At 55.3% G+C, this 17,063-nt stretch overlaps 1 protein-coding gene across 1 annotated transcript in view; it reads right to left on the bottom strand.

The window, feature by feature from the left end:
• Window positions 1-640: 640 nt before the first annotated feature.
• LOC104548858 (disks large-associated protein 4-like) overlaps window positions 641-17,063 on the bottom strand; it is a gene marked incomplete at both ends in the record, with an annotated part of 31,626 nt that continues 15,203 nt past the window's right edge. The window contains 5 exons of the mRNA XM_010194987.1: window positions 641-793; window positions 3,436-3,527; window positions 5,063-5,469; window positions 5,921-6,012; window positions 7,418-7,779. Of these exons, the coding sequence (XP_010193289.1) occupies window positions 641-793; window positions 3,436-3,527; window positions 5,063-5,469; window positions 5,921-6,012; window positions 7,418-7,779 (1,106 nt within the window). The remainder of the gene's footprint in view (window positions 794-3,435; window positions 3,528-5,062; window positions 5,470-5,920; window positions 6,013-7,417; window positions 7,780-17,063) is intronic.

Raw genomic sequence — 17,063 nt, 5'->3', positions numbered from 1 at the left:
CCAGGTCCCCTCCAACTCCTGACATGCTGTGACTCTGTGACAAGCCATGAGACTGAACTGCAAGAAGCAGCAGCAGTTCCTGAGCAAGGCGCTCATCAAAAGCCGCTTCCTCAAGTTCTAGAAGTGTCCCATTTTGCCACTCATGTACAGAAGCCGCCTGCAAAATGGACTCAAGTTTGCAGACTGCGCCTGGCCCAGCTGTGGATCAGAGCACAGCACAGCACGGGGACCGAACTTGATCTGGAAGTGCTGATTTCCAATGTGCCCCCTGCCTGGCGCCACAGTCCACCCACGAACGCCCACGCCCCGTCAGGCACAGACTGGCGCAGGGACACAGCCCGTGCTGCACTTTGACCAGGCTCCAGGAGGTGCTGCTGATACCAGCGGGACACCACGAGGCGCTACGGCCCGTCTGTGCGGTGCCTGCAGCACCGGAGGCCTCTGTGAGCACGCCCCGCTCTGGCCTCTCTCCACCCCAACACCTCACCCCCTTGTGCAGAGCTGTTTCCACTGCTGCTCAAGAGGAATGGTCTCAGTGCACTGCAAGCCCCAGAGATCTTCTGTCTGCAGACAGAAACAGACCTCAGATACCCAGAAACGTCTACGAGGTGCCCAGGCCACTTCAGCGCCCCACGCTCACCTTTCTCTCCGGTGTCTCTGCCAATTGCCAGCTATTGGCTTTCAGGTGGTACAGCTCATCAAACTTCATGCTGATGTCTTCGATGGACAACTGCAGGAGATCCCAAAACCCAGCTAGGTCCTGGGCTGTGGGTCTGGGATTGGCATTAGGGTTCTAGAAGGGAAAGCATAAAAAAAACCCCAAACCTTTCAGGAGGGATCCACCCTCGTGGCGAGCAGAGCAGCCTGCACAGTTCACACGTTCACCCCTTGGGAGTCGACCTCCCTGGCAACCGAAACATCACGAACCCCCAGGAGACACCGGCCCCAGGTACACATGGACACGATGCCACCGCGTACAGCCAAGGCCATTTCTGCAGAGATCAGGACGCAGATATCCCGACCGCATTTACACGCCTCTCTGTGGCAGAAAGCAGTGGGTCCCGTTCTCCCCAGAGCCCCCCAGCTTGCGCTGGCCCCACCGCAGTTCGCAAGGTCTCCAGCACGTGACTCGGAGCGGGAACTGCGGGGTCTCTTACACAGGGATCCCGATTTCAGGTGGGGAACAATGGAAACAACGGAGACAGCGCAACACGGAGCCTGGCTGCGACACCCGGAGAGCTCGCACGTCAGCCCACAGCGACCCAGAGCAGTCCGTGCAGCTTCCAGAGCCGAACGGGGTCTGCACGGCCAGGGCTTGGTGTGGGGGGACTACACGGGCGGCTTCTGGGAGAGCTGCTTGAAGCTTCTGGAGCGTGTTCAGAGAAGAGCCACAAGGATGGTGAGGGCTCTGGAGAACAAGCCTTGTGAGGAGCAGCTGAGGGAACTGGGGTTGTTTAGCCTGGAGAAGAGAAGGCTGAGGGGAGACCTCATCAGCACCTACAACTGCCTCAAGGGAAGTTGGAGAGAGGTGGGTGCTGGTCTCTTCTCCCCGGTGATGGGGGATAGAACAAGGGGAAATGGCACCAGGCTGTGCCAAGGGAGGATCAGGTTAGAGATAAGGAGGAAGTTCTTTACCAAGAGGGTTGTTAGAAGCTGGAACAGGCTGCCCAGGGAGGTGGTGGAGTCACCATCCCTGGATGTATTTAAAGAGCGGGTAGATGAGGTACTTAAGGACATGGTTTAGTGGGTAGACAGGAGCGGTTGGACGTGATGATCTCAGAGGGCTTTTCCAACCGAGCGATTCTGTGATTCCCCTGCGTCTGAGAGCCAGCGCCAGTGGCTCCATACCAGACCCACCAGTGGCCAAGGACGAGCCCGATGGTGATTACGTATTTAAGAAGGGGAAAAAACAACCCACAGCTGAAGAGATAAGTGAGAATATGTGAGAGAAACAACTCTGCAGACACCAAGGTCAGCGGAGGAGGAGGGGGAGGAGGAGCTCCAGGCACCAGAGCAGCCTGTGGTGAAGACCACGGGGGTGCAGCCGTCCCCCTGCAGCCCACGGAGGGCCCCACACTACAGCAGGGGGATGCCTGAAGGATGCTGGGACCCTGTGGGGAAGCTGTGCTGGAGCGAGCTCCTGGCAGGACCCGCGGGGCTGTGGAGAAAGGAGCCCACGCTGGAACAGTTTGTGAAGAGCTGCAGCCCCTGGGAAGGGCCCACGCTGGAGAAGCTCGTGGAGGACCCCACACAGGAGCAGGGACCTGCGAGGAGCCCTTGCCCCATGAAGAGCAGGAGCAGTGGGTGATGAAGTGACCACAACCCCCATTCGCCGTCCCCCCTGCGTCGCTGGAGAGAACTTGAGACTAAAGTTAAGTCTGGGAAGAAGGGATGGGTGGGGGGAAGGTGTTTTTAATATTTGCTTTTCTCTCTCATTGTCCTACTCTGGTTTAACCAGCAATAAATTAAACGAGTTTCCCCAGGCCGAGTCTGTTTTGCCCATGATGCTCATTAGTGAATGCTCTCTCCCTGTCCTCAGTCTGACCCACAGGAGCCTTTCATTACATTTTCTTTCCCCATCCAGCTGAGATGGGGGTGACAGAGCAGCTTTGGGAGGCATCCAGCCAGGGTCAACCCATCCCTTGAGCGAAAGAACTTTGCTGTATCCTCCCACAAACCAGTCTGAAAGTATCAGTATTTCTCAGGCTGGGTTTCAGCAGCCAAAGTTTCTCCCAAGAACAGAATTTTCCCAGTTCCCAGACACCTGAAGCGTCAGCACAGGCCTGGAATCCCGAGGGGAAAACCAAATGAGCTTCCCCCCCCATCCCCACGTTAGCCCTGTTCAGCTCCCAGCAACAGCAAACCCTTGTCATTACATGTGGAGAGGTCCAACCCCGTGCTGTGTGACCAAGGGACAACCCTGCTGGGATTCACCGTCAGCATTACCACCCACAGCACCTGCGCGCAGAGCAAGCGCGTCCGGAGAACAGCACACTGTCAAACACTCCCACCCTGTCTGGCGAACCCTCCGTGGTTCACCTCTAGGAGCCCTCTGGGGTAACAAGAAGTTGTTTCCAGGGCACACAGCAGGTTCACAGTCCAGACCCACAGGGACTCAGCACATCCAGCAGCTCATGAAGATTCCCCTGCGCTCACGTGAGCGCCAACAGGAATTGCCAGCGCTCGTCCCTGCACGGAGCACAGCCCGGGGCTGCTGTGCAGGAGGGGTTGAGGCGATCGCTGCACCACTGCTCTGCTGCTGGTTTAAATCAGCCCGTCCAGCACAGCACAGCACAGCGCAGGCTGCAGGCTACGGCTGCACTGCCTTTCCTTTCACAGCGACAGCAGCCTGGGAATGATCGATCACGTTCCCGTAGCGCTGTTGAAACAGACACAACCCCTCCCAAAGCCCAGGAGAAACACATCCACACTCACCAAGTTTTGTTCACAGAGGCCGTGGAATTGCTGGAACTTCTGCGACATCAGCAACTGGGCACTGCCCACTGCACTCAGGACTTTTCCTAAGACTGCGGGGGGAGAGAGAGACCTCAGTTAACAGACTGGCAAACAGAGCGAACTCGAGAGCTTCTGCAGCAAAGCAGCACAGAAAAGGGGTTTCAGAGACCCCCAAGTAACTGCTCCCAGGGGAAGAGAATGCATCCAGACTGTGATATACATCTGCCTTTGTCATGACTAAGAAGCTGTGATGGCTCCTTCTGGAGCAGGGCAGGGAACGTGACAGCAGAGTCTGCAGAAAGCTCCTTCAGCCGCCTCCAGCCTCGGGAGGTCGATCTGCTGGCAGAGCACATCCTGCTCCTCCACTCGCGCACGAGGTGAAGGAGGCAAGGGGCAGGAGAGCTCCAACCTCCGTTTACCAGAAGGGATTGCAGTACTGACAGGCCAGGGCTTCTGGCAGCCAGGATTTGATGCTGCCCTTACTGGGTTTTCCAGGAAGCCTCTGGGTATGGCAGCTTTCCTCTGCCCATCGACGGAAAAACACCGCGCGGACGTTTTCCATCCCAAAGGCAGCGTAGGGCTGAGACACCCACAGCACACACAACCGCACCACAACAGGGATGAACCAACTCCCCTGCTCTGCTGCTGCACCTGCTGAATCAGTTGTGGATGCTCAGACATCTCAAGCGTAAGCTGGGCTCTCTCTGCACCCACCGAGTTCTATTACAGCCCCCATCAGGAGGTCGCTCTCAGAGGTCACACACAATGCCAGGCTGCTCTTGGTCTTTCCCTGCCACAGGTGAAGCAGGGCAGCCTCTGAGGCAGGCAGAGCCCTGGCAGTGCCAGCGCAGCACCTTGGTGCCACAGGATTAGAGGTCAGCTCCCCCGAGCCCCAGCAGCGCCAGTGAGCGATAACCGAGTCTCGCCAATACTTCACCTTTCTCTGGCATCAAAAAACCCCAACCAAGACTCAAAACAAGGATCCTGCCCTCTGCAGCCTCGTTACCACCTCTGTCACCCTGCACGCCCCACTTCTGCTGCAAGAAGCATGAGTTTTGCCAACTCATTTGAAAAGAGGGGAACCAGCCCAACTGGGGCTGGACCAAATAAAATCCAGAGGCCTCGTGTTCCCTGTGGATGTGCTTTTGGTTTGTTTAGCACAAATTCAGGGAAGCTTCCCCATATGAAGAAAGTGAAGACAGGTCCAGCGATTCAACAGGTCAGACAAGTCACGCTCAGCCTGCCCCACTGCCAGCTGAACTGCTCGCTTGAGCACGATGCGGGTGGGCAGACCCCACAGCCTCTCTGCAGGCCGCCCACTTAAGCTTTTAGCACTTCTGAACGGTCAGAAGCTGCACCACCCCCTGAGTGTCTTCTCTGCTGCATCACAGGATTATTTCTTACCCCATCTGCTAGGGGAAGTTCCTTTCTCCTTCCCAAAGAGAACTACACAGTCCTTGTCCTGTACTCATCTCCAGGCACTGTCTCTCTGAGGGCCACCAGAAATTTAACTGCAGAAAGGTGATCGGCTGTGACTCAGTTGTGACCCTCGAGGGAGGCGCTGCGAGGAGCTCCAGTCTCGTGTCCAGAGGCCGACACCACCTACCTTCTTCAGAGAGACTGTTCTCTTTGGTCTCCTGGTCCATCTGGCGGCACCAGCCTTCCAACCGCTCTGTCTCTGCCTGCAGCAGCTTCAGGAACCAGTACCCGTCCCGCCGGCAGGCTCCTGGCTGCATGGGTTCTGATGGCGAGGTGGAGGACGTCTCGAGCCAGGGGTCAGGAGGAGGGAGAGACGAAGGCTCCAGGGCTGGGTCGTTGTTTTCTCCATAGGAGAGGTTTCTCTTGATCTGCGAGGGCTTGGCTGGTTGCCTGGTCGCGGCATCAACACCAACAGAGTTGTGCTGGGGGCACTCAGCGAGGCTTCTCTCAGATGCTTTACAGCTAGAGTTATTGGGTTCCTGCGTGTCAGAGTCTGTGTCCTGTTTGGAGGACATGCTGCGAGAGTGGCTGTTTCTAGGGAGATCAAAAGCAACAGTGAAACAGCAGAATCCATCCTGCCTGGCCTCACGCAGCGAAGTGCATTTGGTCACTAGGCCTGCAGCTGAGCCTCGCTGCGCCCGCCCTTCCCCTCCTCACACACAGACACCACACACTCAGACAGACAGAATTATAAGGTTGCCTGCTTACTGCAATAGGCCGTTCAGACGAGAGCACTGACGCACATCTGTAATTACATCTTGGGCTTTTATTATTGTTTGTTTTAAATTTCAAACTCCCATCAATTTGGCTGCTTACAGAACAAGAGGGTTTTTTGCAGTGGGTGTGTGCTGTGGAGGAGGAACTCTCTGTGGGGCCCCCATCCAACACCACTCAGAGAGGAACAAAGGGGAGAAAGTCTAAGCAGAACCGGGGGAAGCACAATTTAAAAGAAAGGAAACTACAAAAGCTTGCGTCTTTCACTTACCGCCACTCGTCCTCTACCTGTACCCCGATGGACTGGAATTTGGTGGCTGGCGGAGGAGGCTCCTCTTTTGCCACTGGCTGAAGGCAGTCAACCTTATCGAACAAAAAAAAAAAAACAGACAAGAACAGACACAAGAACTTGCTGCTGGAATTCACATTAGTAGACCAGGAGAGCCGCACACACACACAGCACGCTGACACCACACGCCAGCTCCAGGGCTGGCTCAGGACAGGGGCACGGCTGCTGCTCCGATCTCGCCTCCACCGAGCATCCAGGCTGCATCCTGCCAGGAATCTGCTCTGGGAGCGCTCGGCTGTGCCACCCACTGCTGTCCGCAGAGGGGCTGTGACCCCGGGGGAGCTGCTGCACATGTGGCACCTGACGTGGGCGAAGGCCCAGTGATCCACGAGAGGGCAGTGACCTGATTACAACTGACAGCACAGCCCAGCTTCCTCTCTCCCAGGGATCGACACCGTCCACAGCACTGGGTAAGAGGGTTAGGAGCTTTTAGGAAGAAAACCCAGGCTGTGGGGCAGGTGGCTTGGGAACCAGCTCAGAGAAGGGAAGAGGGGAAGGCACAGTCACAGCCTCTCCAGTGCGAGCTCTCTTGCCTCGCTGCCCTTCCAGCTTGTGCACTGCCCTGCAGAAAAGCCTGCCCTGTCACATATACTTCACAGGCCAGCTCGCCTTACGGTTACACCAACGCAGAATTCGCTCAGCACAGACCTGTGTGGTGGCTTGAAGCCCAGGCCCTGCACTGGGAGCTGCCCAAGTGCCCACCTGCAGGCAGCAGCAGCGCTGAACCAGCACCTGGGCACAGAACGAGCGCTCACAGCCATCAGACACCTGCAAGTGGGAAGCGCGTCCACGAGAGGAACACGCAACTGCGGGTGACTGAAGCTTCGTGGAATAACGCGTGGATTTACACTACCAAACGGGCTCTCATTTGACTCTAGCTCTCAGCTCATTTCCACTGATTTCCAGAACTAAACGCTTCCAGCAAGAGAAGCAGCAGCCTTCTGGGAACGGTGGGCAGCAAGGAACCGCTCCCTCCTGCCCGCAACCCTGGGACCATCTCACACTGCAGCAGCCCACGCTACGTGGTTGTCAAGCAGCAGGAAGCCCCCTCTCCAAAGAAAGTCCTCTCTAGAGCTGACGGAGAAGGAGCAGACCGATTTCAGCTTACACAGCGCAGAGCACAGGCTCGCAGCAGGAGAAGGCCGCTTCAGAGGGACTCGCTCAGTTAACACGGTCCCACTGCTTTATGAAACATTTTAATCTTGTGCTAGAAGAACCCAGTCCTTCCTGCTCCGCTAGGGAAAGCTCCTGCTGTACATCACGCTTGGGAGCACAGGAAGGAAGTCAGACAAGGCAGGTGGGTGGTTTCTCCTGCTATTCTAAGTGAGTTCAGATGCACACCTGGTCACACAAAATACACAGGCTAAATGGATGAGTTAGGACATTCCTTAGGACAAGGGAGAACAAACTATTCCATACTTGTATTCCTATAGACGACAGCTTTCTCTTGGGGATATTCTCCACTTTAGGCTCTTCGCTAGTCAGAGTCCCTTTGTCACTTTTCAGAGTTGCATTTTTCTGGGGTAACTCTGCGGTCTCTCTCGCCGGGGTCACGACGCTGCCCCTTGTCACGCTGGGTGTCCTGGTGCTGTCCAAGCTGTCCGAGGAATTGCTGAGTCCTGACTGGCTGGTGACCTCGCTCTTGTGGTCCTGGCTGTCCAGGTAGGTGTCCTGCGCCGACTCGGTGCTGCTCTGCACAGTGACAGAGATGAACGGCTTTGATGTGGTCCGAGGTGGGACAGGAGGTGGAGTCTTTTTATATGCCACTAGGCATGATGAACCTGCAGTAACGGAGGTGGGAAGAACGGAGAATGCAAGAGACAGATTGGGGAGAGAGAGGTACAGTAAAAGAGAGAGAAAAAGCAGGTCAGTCACAACATCCCAGAGGAGCCTCCAAGTAGAAGCTCGAGGCAGAAACGCTGAAACAGCCTACAGCCAGCAGCTCGCACTGAGTGACCCCAACCAAAGCATCAGGAAAGCGGAAGGCAGAGCCAGAGCTAGCTTGCAAAAGAAGTCAAGAGGGACATCATGACACGGGAAAGGCTGGAGATGGACAAGAGGTACAGAAAAGCCTCCCGAGAACACGACGAGGTTTGGCAGGTGTGAGCCTCCACGCCGGGGAAGTTTCCTTTGGCTAAACCCTACGTTTTAGCGTCCTAGCACAGCCAAGTGTCTCAGCTCTTTGTCCCATCGGTTGACAGGTTTCAGTGTCTGGACCGAGGTGCTGGTTTTTTTCCTATAAGAACGGAAAGAAGCCATAGAGAGATGCTGATGGTAGGAACGAACTTCTGTGAAGTACCTTAAAAACAGAGCTGCTATGCAGTAGAGCAAAATACATCACTGGATACCAGGAGGGGGGGTGGTTGTAGGGCAGAGAGGTTCTCCTCCCCTTCTACTCTGCCCTGCTGAGACCGCATCTGGAATATTGTGTCCAGTTTTAGGCCCCTCAGTTCAAGAAGGACAGGGAACTGCTGGAGAGAGTCCAGTGTAGGGCTACAAAGATGATTAAGGGAGTGGAGCATCTCCCTTATGAGGAGCGGCTGAGGGAGCTGGGTCTCTTTAGTTTGCAGAAGAGGAGACTGAGGGGAGACCTCATTCATGTTTATAAATATTTAAAGGGTGAGTGTCACGAGGATGGAGCCAGGCTCTTCTCGGTGACAAACAATGATAAGACAAGGGGTAACGGACACAAACTGGAACACAGGAGGTTCCACTTCAATTTGAGCAGAAACTTCTTCTCAGTGACGGTGACAGAGCACTGGAACAGGCTGCCCAGAGAGGTTGTGGAGTCTCCTTCTCTGGAGACATTCAAAACCCGCCTGGATGCCTTCCTGTGTAACCTCATCTGGTGTTCCTGCTCCGGCAGGGGGATTGGACTGGATGATCTTTTGAGGTCCCTTCCAATCCCTAACGTTCTGTGTTCTGTGATACAACAGCCCAAGAGCGGCGAGGCTGCTGCTCCACGTCTCCAGGTTCCAGTGAGGGGGAAAATGCGTTCCTGGCAGGCACAGGGAGCCCCCACATTCACTGCACGTACAGATCCTACGTGTGGCTGGCCACACAAGTCATGGAAGAGCACCCACATGAACATGGACACCAGTGGCCTCCTCTGGCTCCCACCTCTGGCCTGACAGGATGCGAGTCCATCAGTGCGAGTGTGGATCCTGCAGGCGCTGTGCTCAGGCACTCGGTCTGCCCAGCTCCTGTGAGCCACAGCAGCCCCTGAGGCTGAGGTCCTGACCTACACACAACTGACCCCATCTATCCCCTACTCCTGTATTTCCCCACTCTTGTTCCTCCCCAGGCCACCAAAATCCCTTTTTCTTGTCTCACCTTCGGTTCCTTCACTAAATATCGCATTAAGTCCCATGCAATCCCAAACTGAATTCCCCCTGCACCCCATAATGCGTGACCAGCCCCGGGCAGCAACCTCCTCAGTCCAAAAGGTGACCTGGGGAGCAATGGTGTCACGCATGGACTGAGGCTGCTGGGACAACCCCAGGAGAGGCCCGGACAGGGGGATGGCTGCTTCCCAACACCACCTTCCACCCCGAACTGCACTGCCTGCACCCCGTGGGGAGCTCATGGCCCTTGGCAGACGTTGTGATCTATGGGATACAACCGATTCTGGCTCAGCCCACCTCAGGGTGCCCTCTGTCCCCTGCGTAATTTCAGCACAATTAACCGCCAAGTATCAAACGAACCTGATCCGACCCATGCTGGGTGCAGGAAGGGGTGTTTCAGGTGACACGAGCCTCCCAGGAGCTCCTTTTCCTCCCCAGACAGCTCCCTCTGCCCACAGCAGAGGTTGAACAGGCTTGCAGGGCACCCACGAGGGGTGTCCCAGCTCCCCCAGTCTCCAGTGGGGTCAAAGCCAGGCCCAAGCACCCCGGGGAGCTTGGCCATAATCCCTGCAGGCAATCACAGCTACGCCACGTGCCCTACGGACGGCACTGACACATGCCTGTGTTTACACGTGCCAGTATTAACTACTTTAACGGCTACAGATCCACTTCAGAAGGGAACCAGAAGGGAGAGGTTGCAGAGGAAGAGGAGATCTGTTTCCAAAAGCACTCGTATACCCAAAGATGACGGGAAGCACTGTAACGGTGCCTCTGCTACAGGAGAGCCTACGCTGGGGATGCAACCAAGGGGCCTCCAGCGTGAATCCCAACAGGAGCTTGGAAAGGCACAAAACCCCTACCAGCGCCCCCAGTACACCAAGTCCAGCACAAAGGAGCAAGAGGGAACCACGGAGCCGAACAATAACCAGGACAGGCTGCTGTGTCTGGGGACCAGGTTGTTTTCCAGCCTGACCAGTTCCCAGCGCTGGCACGTGCCACGTAAACCACTTAGGGCAGCCTGAGCCCACAGCGGCTGCGTCTCCAGTCGGGACATGAACTCTAAAAACCACCTACAATAATCTCCTGAAAGGTCAGATGCCAGTGCTTCACCTTGTCAAAGGTACACGGTAAGACAGCGCTCCACACACCGCTCAGCCCATGCGTATGTGCATGCAGCCACACTGCAAGGTCATCGCTGACAGAGGACAACGGGCACTGGCGTTCACTTCCCACGCGCTGGGGACAGCAGCAGGACCTGCTGCAGATGCTCCAGCAGCACCAGCTCGGGAGGGTTTAGCATCTCCAAGCAAGTCAGGCCCGCCCCCGAGATGCCCCTTTCAGAGGTACCACATCTGTGGCACCACTCGTGTGAGCACAGCTGGAACTGTGCCCCAGAGCTGGCTGGTCACACAGAGTCACAGCACATCAGGAGCTGGAAGGGACCTGGAAAGCTCCCCCAGTGCAACCCCTCCAGAGCAGGATCACCAGAGCAGTCACACAGGAACACAGCCAGGGCTTTGGGTGTCTCCAGAGAAGGAGGCTGCACAAGAGAAGGAAGCTCTGAGCACCCACGGGTGAGGAGTGCCCGCACCATCCCTCTGCCAAGGGCTCTCTGACCAGAGGGCACCATCTCAAACAGCTGCAGCGACTTCCAGGCCAAGTCTTTGTGCTCTGAACAGAGCAGTGCAGGAGCAGCTCGAAGAACTGCACAAGTACCCCCGACAAGCTGCAGCTGTGAGAACACAGGACGCTCATGCTGCCTCGCATTACCGTACCGGGGCTACAGCCACTGTTATGTGGGACAAGCAAGAGCCGCCCAAACTGGTGATGGACAAAGCTGGCCCGTTACACCCCTCCAAATAAATCCCTTGTACCGCCCTTCCCATGGCCTCTGCTCGTCCCCAGCTCCAGCACCAGGTCCCCTGCCACCCAGCCTCTGTGACAGCGTCCTGCTCGGAGCTGAAGCCAGGGGAGGGTGCCCTGGTTTGGCTGCACGTTGCCCAGCAGCACAGCTCAGGTTTCCCAGCTGCTGTTTACACCCACGGGGCTGTAATGTAATTGGGGAGAGTGAATCAATTACTATCTGATATCGAACAGCGCAGCCAGGCAGAACAAGAGAAGGGCACAGAAATGCAGTAGTTTCCTGGGGAAGATCAGCAGTGTTTGGGTAATAAACCGGATCCAAATTCACCCTTCAGACAGCACCAAGACACAGCACAAATACTGTACAGAGGGGGAAACTGCAGCACCTCCTTGTCGTGGCCCCTTCACGCCATCCAGCTCGGCTGAAGAGCACCCCAGACTTTGCTACAAAGGAACCACACAGCACTAAATACACCTCTGTTAATGCACGCGTGGTCAAATGGCTGTGTGGGCTATTAAAGCAGGTTTATGGCTCGAAGAGACACTGCAAATGAAACTGAAAGATCAGGAGCCCGATGGTTGTGATGGGGAAGTTTTGATGAGCGCAACTGCAAATGACCCCCGCTGAGGCCCTCTGCAGCCATAAACCCAGACACCACCCCTCACCTGAAACTGGTTTTGAAATCAAAAGTCAGAGCAGGCCCATCCAGAACAGTCTGCTCTTCGCCCTCAGCACAACTCTGAGCTAAGTTCCAGTGTTTCTTACATCTGTGGGAAGAGACAAGACATTGAGGGAGCCGAGAGTGCACCCGCATGGCCCAGGTCAACCCCACCAGGTAGGGGTGCTCCAGTTGCTGACTTACCCCCACAAAGGGCTACAGCTGAACAGGCTATGAACCCACCTTGGAGTTGCTGCAGGTCATAGCCTATTGCATTTTAAAATCAGCTTGTGCTGTAAGGTGCAACCACAGCCCCCCCGGACACTGGGGCAGGTACACAGCTTATTCTGCAGCACCATCATCTCAGTCTGCTGGTGAACATCAGCCAGGCTCCAAAATGGCACAGGCCAAGAAAATGTGGGAGTTTCGCTTAACCTTCCAGCTTGGCAGTGCCAAACTCTGTTTGCTCATAGGATCTTCTAAGGCCCATTTAAGCAAGCTGTTGGAATTCATCGTGTGGATGGCTGATTTCTGAGGGCAGGGCTGGCTGTTTGCAGCCTTCCTTGCAGCATTGTTTTCAGAAAGCAGCACGTTTCCAAATCAGCATCTTCCACACGAGGTTCCCTGCTGCTCTGAGGGGCCTGGGCAGTGCCCCTGGACGCAGTCGCAGGCAGAAGAGGTGAGTTCAGGGCCGAGACTCCTCCAGACCACGCGGGCACACTGCGATCCCCTCCTTCCAGAGATGCAGGCGTTTGCTTCTCGAAAGACAAACGCAGGAGTCATGAAACAACATTAAATCCAGCACTGCCTTAAGAGGGCCCTGCTCAAACACCACCAGGCTGTGCTTACCCGCTCCGTACCTGGCAGCACTGCCAAGATCATAGCCGAGGTATTTGGGTAAGAGTTTAAATACCATAATTTCCCTTAAGCACAGCATGAAGTATCCAGTTATCTTGCTGCTATTGCTGATTCAATATGGCCTGGTGATGTCTCTAATCATGCCAGTGATTTCAAGGACCCATCAAGCCACAGTCAGCTGTGAGTGCCATCACACCGCCCTCGCTCACTAGCAGGGCGCAGACCCCTGTCATGGTCCTGCTCCACGGAAAGAGCTGAAGAAACGACCTCATTCCCTTCTGCATAGAGCAACACGCTCTGAAATCATCTCCCCTACTACAAGGCAGGCTCATTTGTCTTTTAAATGAAGCAACCCAATAATCTCGCATCAAATGAGAGCCACCATGTGTTGCATCACCCTCTCAAGGATTTTGTGGGATGCCTTTGGGCTCACGTTTGCCACAGGGTCTCACAGACCGAGGAGCTGCATTTCAGGGCAGTTTTCCACAGCAAAGGGAACTGGAAAGGCCACATTCCAAGCGGTGACCTCTGATTTTCATCAGCTCGAAGAGCACTTCAGGGTCGAAGCTATAAGGAACCGCAGGATGTTTCATTTGTAGAGAGTCCAAGTAAAAATGATCCCCACCTACAATTGGCCCTGAAGACAACACAGACTTCCACTGATTTTATGGTTCACAGCCATCACTTTGGGCCTTATTTTTCTGCTAAAACGTTTCTGGCCTTTCCAGCTGCAGCCTCCTCCATCTGTGCCTGGGCTGTGGAGAAGCTCGGTGTCCTGCAGCCTGAAGGCCAAGATACCTGCACTGGTTATGGGCGCAGATGAGAAATCTACTCCAGTTGTAAAAGTCAACGGGAAAACACTTCCATTTAGGTGAGGAATCCAGGTGAAGGTGTCATCTCATGCTCTGAGATAACGACTGCCTTTAGAGCGATGGACAAATGTCAGAAGAAGTCTTACACTGCTTACATGAAACCACGCTCCTGGAAAGCAAAGTGAAGCGCCTGCATTCGTTCAGAGACCGTTTATGGAAATGCTATGAACACCTACTCCCTCAAGGTCTTCCCTTCCTAAATCTCAGCAGCACTGATCTTTGAAAGAAATCTCACCTGGACACTACATCGAGAACGGGCACCCGACAGGACAGCAGTTGCCGACTCCAAGCTGGGGAGTCGGGGTCGGGCTGGGGACTCTCCTGTGATCCTCGGTCCTCCAAGCTGCGGTTTCAACACCCAGCAGCAGTGAGCAGCTTGCCCACACCGTGCACCACCTCTGTGGAGGCTGAACGTGCCCACAGAGCCCTTCAGCAGCTCTCAGATCGTCAGAAGAACACCCTTAGCACCACACCAGCTCCCCACAGCCCTCAGCTTTGCTCACCGTACCCGATACACAAGCCAGGCTGTGCTTGCAAGTCAGACGACAACGCGTGCTCCAAGCACGCTGAGACCACCACCTCTGCTTCAGCCCAGCCCCACAGCAGCCTGGCTCCTGCCCCAGACGTCCAGATCACCTCCAGCAGCTCTGAAGGAGCTTACAATCCCCTTGTTATTGCCCTCCTCGTCCTCAGCTTTCAGTCCCAGCACAGCTCAGGAGGTAGAGCAGCAAGCCCTGCATTCTGCTTGGCCAGGGCTGGAGCGGCAGCTGGGACAAGAGGACCGCAGCCACTCCACTGCCTGTGGGGCTGTCGCGTCCCCCACCAGATCAGGACAGACTTCCACAGGCAATGGGGCACCCCTCACACCATTCCCCCGGACTCCCAGACAGAAGCAAGAGCATCACAGCAACGCCAGGGAGCAGAGCAAAGAGGCCACACGGAGGGAAGGTGAGTCCACAGCAGAGATCAAGGGGACACGAGGGGCAGGAGGCTCATCTCTCCCACTGAAGCAGCTTGAGATCGTACCCCAACTCCCACCGAGCTGCAGCCATTCCTCAGCAGCAGCTATGGAAGATGGCCAGACCTCACCTGGAACTGTATCCAACTGACCCGAACAGCTATGGGAAGTGGCTGATTCCGCTTGAAGTGAACGGCAGCAACTCACTTGAGAGATAAGCACACAGAGGGGGGATGCCTTTCCCAAGGAATACCATTCTTCCCACACAGGCACACTGGATTCCTCTGGGAGCACCCAACCCATGTGCATGCTTGACCCATACTCCACCTCCCTGCTGGTACAGCCTGGACTGGGTCTGGGGATTACATTCCATATCTGGCATTTCATTGCAGAACGAAGAAAGGAAAGAACTTCTCAGCTGTAAGAGGAACACCTCCTTCCTAAGGCCCCAGAGACGCTAACACAGCTGCCCCTCCTCAGCACTGAGCAGCCCCTGCTGCTTCCACGTCTGCACGGGCTACAGAACCACAGAGACCTGGCCTTGGCCTCCCCATTGGGAAACCTGCAAGCACTGGTCAAGCAAAAAGATTTAAAGATTTGTTAAAGATTATTTGTCACCTGGTGCTCCCGTTCAGGGTCAGCACCCACCTCAGTCACTGTGCTCCCACAGATCTCTACAGCAGGAGTTAGCACCTATGCATTCATCTGCTACCCACCATTAAGAAACAAGGGACTGCCCTGCACTTGCTCGACCACTGCCCAGCACAGGGAGTCCCAGCATATTATTGAAACAAGAGAACTGGAGATATCTGCAGGAAGAGGACCTCAGACTCAAGGGAGCATCTGCCAAACGTCATGGTCTCCACTGCCAGCCCCCTCAGTGCAAATACAGAAGCAAAGGGGTCTCCTTGAACATCAGCTGCACATTTTTAGACTAGCAGTACAGCCTTCACCCAGAAATACACCACCAAATCCTCCGTGCGGCCATTCGCATTCTCCGGTCACCCAGGACCGCGGTGCCTTTAGGGTGGATGGTAGCACTGGTTAACAGCATCGATCAACCGGGCTGGGGCCTGCACGGGGCAAGGGTGGCAGCGCCTCCTCGCTCAGGGTTGCACAAGATTTAGCAGCCGCCTCTGGGTAAAGACCTCGTCCCTGGACTTCATTCTGGAGGAGCAGAAACATTTCAGCAGGGAAGGGAAGGCTACGAGCGTTGTGATCTCTTTTCATGAGGGACTTTGGCTTTTCCATCGTACCAGAAGTTTGAGCTTCTTGGAGATGCTCCGATTTGGAATCTGGAGCAATGTTTGAGCAGAGAAATGACAATACACACTTACACACTGACAGCTACTGCACTGGAAAGGCAAGGCAGCTTTTTGCTTGCATTTTTAAAGCCACTTGCAGAATTGAAGCAGCCGGAGGCACCAGACGCCGCCACCCAAGTGTGCTGGGGTTTACAAACAGGGTATGTGGCACTGCTGCCCTTCTGCTCTGGTCACCTCCCTGTTCCAGCACCGTCCCCTACGGCAGAGTCAGCCCCGCAGTGAGGAGCCCCAGCCACAGCCACTCCCAAACCCACCCGCAGCTGCTGTTACTGCATTACAAGAGACTTCGTCACTTCTCCCCACCCTCCCCACAGTGATTTTCCACACGGATTTTTAAAGCAAGTTGGAGCAGTGCCAGGCTCCCTGCTCCAGAGGCACATCCAGCAAGCCATGGGACTCTGCCACAGCTCCAGTTCAGCTGGCAGTTCCCTACCAGGGGATGTTAACCCGCTGCTGCTCCGCAAAGTGGCAACCAGCGCGGTCCAAAGTCAGACGTTTACAGGAGACAGTAATGTAAGGAAGACTGAGAATCCTCCATTTACGCCCTATTACAGCCACTAAGTGCACCGAGGGTATTAGCATTAATCTTCAAAGTGATTAGGAAAGCTAGTTTAATTAGGCAGGTCTTGTTAGTCTCTCTCCAAGCCAGCAGTTTCTAGAATATCCTGCAGAAGTAACTTCCAGCAGCTCATTACGCACTGCAGGAAACACTCCTCCCCATTTGCCATCGCTTCATGCAGTGCCACATCGCTCCCAGGATGGCAGATGCAGACACCTTTAAATCGCTTCTCTGCCATAAGTCCAGGGAATCTTTCCACACCTCCTCGAAGTCGCACCCAGTCAAAAAACGTATGGCCAGAAAGCGTGCAGCACTGCGTGGTACACCAAGCCTGCTCTTGTCTGTGTCAAAGCTCAACAACTCCAACTTACTGTTCAGGGATATGCTGACCCCTAAAGCACAAACCCAAGTCATTCCCAGGCACTTGCTCACGTGTCAAAGGACACACAGCAGCGTATGGGCAACGGGCCACACCTTGAGCGCCACGTGAGTGCAACAACCCCACCGCCTGTCCTCAGCAAGGGGTGTTTGAACACCCAGCACAGCACAGACCAGTGGCTCTGCAGTGCTTCCCACACCCCTGTCAGCTCCAGGACCGTCCTCACTTCTTGTCCAGGACCTTTTCAC

Source organism: Mesitornis unicolor, unplaced genomic scaffold (assembly GCF_000695765.1).
Source record: "Mesitornis unicolor isolate BGI_N332 unplaced genomic scaffold, ASM69576v1 scaffold42301, whole genome shotgun sequence".
Classification (NCBI taxonomy): Eukaryota; Metazoa; Chordata; class Aves; order Mesitornithiformes; family Mesitornithidae; genus Mesitornis; species Mesitornis unicolor.
This window is presented reverse-complemented; position numbering and strand designations above follow the sequence as displayed.